Source organism: Oncorhynchus keta, chromosome 19 (genome assembly GCF_023373465.1).
Source record: "Oncorhynchus keta strain PuntledgeMale-10-30-2019 chromosome 19, Oket_V2, whole genome shotgun sequence".
Lineage (NCBI taxonomy): Eukaryota > Metazoa > Chordata > Actinopteri > Salmoniformes > Salmonidae > Oncorhynchus > Oncorhynchus keta.
The window spans coordinates 42048478-42054477 of record NC_068439.1 but is presented as its reverse complement, the minus strand read 5'-3'; the positions used below and the strand labels follow the sequence as shown (position 1 = coordinate 42054477).

Below are 6000 nucleotides of genomic sequence, written 5' to 3'. Positions count from 1 at the left end.
TAAAAGTATGTTGTTGCAACAGCATGTGCGGATATTGCTAAATTATTTTAAATCATGCCAGCTCTCAAAAGACCAGCTCTGGGCAATTAGCAATGCTTACTGTAAGCAGAAAACAAATTACAATTGGGGAAATTACTTTATGAAGGTTTGTCGTTGCTTTACTTTTGGAGTCCATTATAAAAGTGTGTGTTGCCACCTTGTGGTTATAGTTTGCACCTTACACAAATATAAAATATTTTGGTAGCTGTTATTACAGAACAGAAAAAAAGTAATAACATATTAGAATGGTAACAGGTTATACTCTCGTGTATTTTCAATTATCACACATTCTATTCAAGGTGATTGCATGCATTTATATTGATAAAAAGCTAAATATAATTTCTGAACCCAATAATTTGATGAAGCTGAAACTTTGTGTTTGAAGACCCATTGCTGTCAACAATGTGGTCTTGGTGAGTTTACAATACTGTTATTATAATCGGAGCACAATGCTGAAGTAGGCCTAGATCATACTGTACGTGTTGCTGTAAGACTGAACTGTGAATTCCTTGACTGTGACTTTAGTGACAACATTTGACGCACCAAAAAGTAGCACTACAACGCCATGAATCCCATTATTCCATCCTCTTCCCTTGACAGTTACTCTTGATGACCCCGGCTCCACGGGAACCGGGACCTTTTTTTTTAGGCGGAGGAGGATTTGTGACAGCGCGCAAGGACACGCCTTCTCATTAAACTGGCAGTTTGTGCGGCTCCACCTTGCCGTCACTGCCGTGTCGTCAGTAGCGAAACGAACCGCACCGCTGCCTCTTCTACATTAGTTGTTATACTCCCCTCTACTTAATTAACCTTGTACGTATTATTTTGTCCCCGACGGTTGTGGTGTTCTGCGTCAAAAAAAGCAACAGAGATGTAAAAGCAAGTTACACTACCGCATCTTCCTCGTCATTGATATGCAGCTACTGACATAACCAGGAGCGCTGGTGACAGGTATTTCGGTGTTCTAGCGACTTGTGTCTATTACGTTAGCTAGCTCCGTTCAACACATTTAGCTGTTGGCACATTGTATCCTCACTAGGCTACTAGTCTGGGTACAGTCTAGGTACAGGCACAACATACTGATATTGTGTCAACGCGTAGGAAGAGAGTTAGGCTAAATGTGCATTTTCGTTATTATCCTTTAGTCTACTCAGACTGACCTAAAGCTGTCAAGTAGATCCTCGAATAACCTTCCTCGAATAGAGAATAAACCCGGGAAGAAACACGATAGGGTACCTTGTCGTCTAATTGGTGCTGTTTAATGCAATTCACCTACTTTCCCATAAGGAATAATCTAAGCAAACTGCTTTTTTAAGCTTTAACGTCAATTATCTAAACTCGTAAACTGTTTTTTTCTTCTTTCATTTTCACAAATGTTGTAGTTTAGGGTTCTCTGGTTGAATTGCATCCTTTAGATTGGAAACATTTTCATTTAGAATTTTTACAATGATTGTGAGTTACAAAGACGATATAATAATATATTTTTTGGTATATATTTTTTTCCTTCAGGATTTTGGAAATTCTCTGGTGACCCCGTTTTCATATCAGGCTACTCTGCATGGGCTCGCTTTCCCTAGTTTGGGAACCGCTGGCCTACATTGTAATACATACTTATCTGTAGGCCTACAGTGCTGAAGAATGAAAATACAAATAATTGAGTTGGATGAATCTACAAAATAATGTATTAATAGGACGACAGTTAAATCCAATATGTCCAGTATATATTGCCCTCCGTGATATTGAGATTATATATATATGTTTTGTATATATACCCTCTATGGCCTTATGGAAATGTATGAATGCATTTCTGTGCACAGAGCTAATGCTATGGTACTTTTTTGAGAGGCCAAAGATTCACAGCGCCGTCGTGACGTGTCTTTCCCAACAATTTGGTCACTCATCAAAACTGAGCTGATTTATACTGAACAAAAATATAAAGGCAACATGTAAAGTGTTGGTCCCATGTGTCATGAGCTGAAATAAAAAATCACAAACAATTTACTTACGCACAAATAGCTTATTTCTCTCAAATTTTGTACACAAATTGGTTTACATCCCTGTAGTGTGAGCATTTCTCCTTTGTCAAGATAATCTATCCACCTGACAGGTGTGACATTAAGAAGCTGATTAAACAGTATGATCATTACCGTGCTTCTACATCTGCATTGCTTGCTGTTTGGGGTTTTAGGCTGGGTTTCTGTATAGCACTTTGGCATCGGCTTTATAAATACATTTGATTGATTGATTACACAGATGCACCTTTTGCTGGGGACAGGTGCTTGGGACAATAGAAGGCCACTCTAAACTCTATGTGCAGTTTTGTCACACAACACAATGCCAAAGATGTCTCAAGTTGAGGGAGTGTACAATTGGCATGCTGACTGCAGGAATGTCAACCATAGCTGTTGCCAGAGAATTGAATGTTCATTTATCTACCATAAGCCGCCTCAACCTCGTTTTAGAGATTTTGGCATTATGGCCAACCGGCCTCACAACCGCAGACCACATATAACCACACTAGCCCAGGACCTCCACATCCACATTCACCTGCGGGATCCGTTTGAGACCACAACCGAAGAATTTCTGCACAAACTGTCAGAAACCTTCTCCGGGAAGCTCATCTGCGTGCTCGTCGTCATGCTGCTGACGCCAAATCCAGACTGCCATCAGTATGACGCAACAGGAACTGGCATTCATTGGAACAGGTGGCGGTTTTCCGCTCCTCAATTATCCAGTGTTGGTGATCGCGTGCCCACTGGAGCCGCTTCTTCTTGTTTTTAGCTGATAGGAGTGGAATCCATTGTGGTGGTCTGCTGCAATAGTCCATCTGTAACAAGGACTGGCGAGTTGTGCGTTCCGAGATGCCGTTCTGCACACCACTGTTGTACTGCGCCATTATTTGCCTGTTTGTGGCCCCCCTTTTAGCTTGCATGATTCTTGGCATTCTCCTTGGACCTCTCATCAACAAGCTGCTTTTGCTTACCACTGGCTGGAAGTTTTTTGTCTGTCACATTATTCTTGTTAAACCCTAGCCATTGTCGTGCATGAAAGCCCAGTAGGCTGGCTGTTTCTGCGATACTGGACCTGTTGTGCCTGGCACCGACAATCATACGACGCTCAAAGACACTTAGGTCACTCGTTTTGAAAATTCTTAAGATTCTATCGAACAGTAACAATGCCTCGACATCTGTCTACCTGCTTTATATAGCAAGCCACGGCACGTGACTCACTGTCTGTAGAAGCAAACCATTTTTGTGAACTGGGTGATGTACCTAATAAATTGTATATTACAGTACAAGTCAAGTTTGGACAAACCTACTCATTCCAGGATTGTTCTTTATTTTTACTATTTTCTACATTGTAGAATAAAATCTCAACTATAAAATATATTTGGATTTGTTTAACACTTTTTTGGTTACTACATGATTCCATATGTGTTATTTCAACGTTTTGATGTCTTCACTATTATACTGCAATGTAGAGAAATGGTTAAAATAAAGAAAAACCCTTGAATGAGTAGGTATGTCCAAAGCTTTGACTGGTACTGTATTTGCACATCCTCTTGCATGTGTGTGAATGTGTGTTTCCTATTTCTCTTCCCTTACTCGCTCTTTGGTTCTCTCTTTCCCCCTCCTCTCTTCTCTCTCCATGGAATGGCAGTGCAGGGGAAGATGGACATCCAGAGTGGCATACAGATGGCAATGGAGACTCTCCCCTCCTCCCCCCAACAGTCGGGTACCCATCAGCAGAGCGAGCCAGAGGACGGCCAGACAGAGGGGAGTGCCAGGCCTACCGCTGACAATCACAGCAAGGACACCCAGCCAGCTGCTGGCCACCAAGACGACAAAGTAAGTCTCTATCCTTCTTCCTTCCACATTGCCTGTGTGTGTGCCTGTGTATTTATGTTGGGGTGGGAGGATCAATAATGAGCCTGCCTCCAGTGCACTGTTTCTGTTTGCAGGGAAGGCTTCTTCTAATGCTACATTTAAAAAAAGGGTTCCAAAAGAGAGATTTGGCTATCCCCATAGGATAACCCTTTTTTGTTTTTTAGGTAGAATCCTTTTTGGTTGCAGGTGGAACCCTTTTGGATTCCTGAAATGTATTTTTCTAAGAGTATAGAAAGAGACAGACCGGGCGCTTGGCTGTTTAGTGCCGCTCACCTGTGTGTTCGTGTTCATCGGTGTGTGTACTGTGCCTTCAGAAAGTATTCACACCCTTGGACTTTTTCCACATTTTGTTGTGTTACATCGGAATAATAAAAAGATATTAGATTGAGAATTTGTGTCGCTGGCCTTCACACAATACCCCATAATGTCAAAGTGGAATTATGTTTTTAGAAATGTTTACAAATTAATGAAAAATTAAAAAAGAGTGAGTCAATAAGTTTTCAACCCCTTTGTTATGGCTAAATAAGCCTAAATAAGTTCAGGAGTAAAACATTTGATTAATAAGTCACATGATAAGTTGCATGACTACCTCATCTCTGTAACCCACAAATGCAATTATATGTAAGGTCCCTCAGTTGAGCAGTTAATTTCAGACACAGATTCTTAAAGACCAGGGAGGTTTAAAAATGCCTCGCAATGAAGGGTGCCTATTGGTAGAGTTTAAAAAAAATGCAGACATTGAATACCCCTTTGAGCAAGGTGAAGTTATTAATTACACTACGTAGATATAGGCGTCCTTCCTGTCTCAGTTGCTGGAGAGGAAGGAAATCGCACAGGGATTTTACAATGAGGCCAATGGTGACTTTTAAACAGTTAAGAGTTTAATGGCTATAATAGGATGGATCAACCACATTGTAGTTACTCTACAATACTATCCTAAATGACAGAGTGAAAAGAAGGAAGCCTGTACAGAAAATATTTCATAACATGCATCCTGTTTGCAATAAGGCACTAAAGTAAAACTGCAAAGAATGTGGTAAAGAAATACATTTTATTTACTGAATACAAAGCGTTATGTTTGGGGGCAAATTCAACACATCACTGAGTACCAACTTTCATATTTTCAAGTATGGTGGTGGCTGCATCATGTTATGGGTATGCTTGTCATCGGCAAAGACTAAGGAGTTTTTTTTAGGATAAAAAGAAACGGAATAGAGCTAAGCAAAGGCAAAATCCTAGAGGTAAACCTGGTTCAGTCTGCTTTCACCTTTCAGCAGGACAATAACCTAAAACATAAGGCCAAATATACACTGGAGTTGCTTACCAAGATGACATTGAATGTTCCTGAGTGGCCTAGTTACAGTTTTGACTTAAATCAGCTTAAAAATGTATGGTAAGATGTGAAAATGGCTGTCTATCAACAACCAACTTGACAGAGCTTGAAGAGTTTTAAAAAGAACAATGTACAAAAATTGTACAATCCAGGTGTGCAAAGCTCTTAGAGACTTACCCAGAAAGACTCACAGATGTAATCACTGCCAAAGGGATTCTAAAGTGTATTGACTATGGGTTGTGAATATTTATGTAAATGAGATATTTCTGTATTTAATTTTCAATACATTTACAAATATTGTGTGTAGATTGGTCAGGAATAAAAAAATGTTTAAATCAATTTTGAATTTGAATTGAATAAGTCAAGAGGTATGGATACTTTCTGAAGCTACTGTAGCTACCTAGATAAAAAAGTCTAAAGGAAATCAGGTCACACTAACCCAGACTGCTCCCTCCATTGAATTGGCATTGCTACTGTAACGTTAGCTTACAGTATTGTCACTTATATAATTAGCTATTTACATAGATAGCAAACGTTAGCTAGAAAGCTAATGAATTTAGCCAGCTAAAATGGCTCAATAGCATTTACTAAAATGGGCAGTAACTTGACCGTGGTAACATTAGCAGATTGCATAATATTTTTGATCTCACCAACTTTGACAGTTCTCTTGCCTGTGAATACAAATACTAAAGCTACTGTATCTTTACTGTGCTGTTAACATGCTAGCTAGCTTGCCAGGCA

At 39.8% G+C, this 6000-nt stretch overlaps 1 protein-coding gene across 4 annotated transcripts in view; it reads left to right on the top strand.

The window, feature by feature from the left end:
- Window positions 1–757: 757 nt before the first annotated feature.
- Window positions 758–6000, top strand: part of LOC118397695 (RNA-binding motif, single-stranded-interacting protein 3-like) — a 348179-nt gene continuing 342936 nt past the window's right edge. The window contains exons 1-2 of one of the 4 annotated variants that reach the window (XM_052470599.1): window positions 758–852; window positions 3705–3887. In XM_052470599.1, coding sequence (XP_052326559.1) covers window positions 3711–3887 — 177 coding nt within the window. In that variant the 5' untranslated portion in view covers window positions 758–852; window positions 3705–3710. Of the gene's footprint in view, window positions 991–3699; window positions 3888–6000 lie in introns of all 4 variants that reach the window. The other 3 variants (XM_052470597.1, XM_052470596.1, XM_052470595.1) reach the window with 3 other exon arrangements.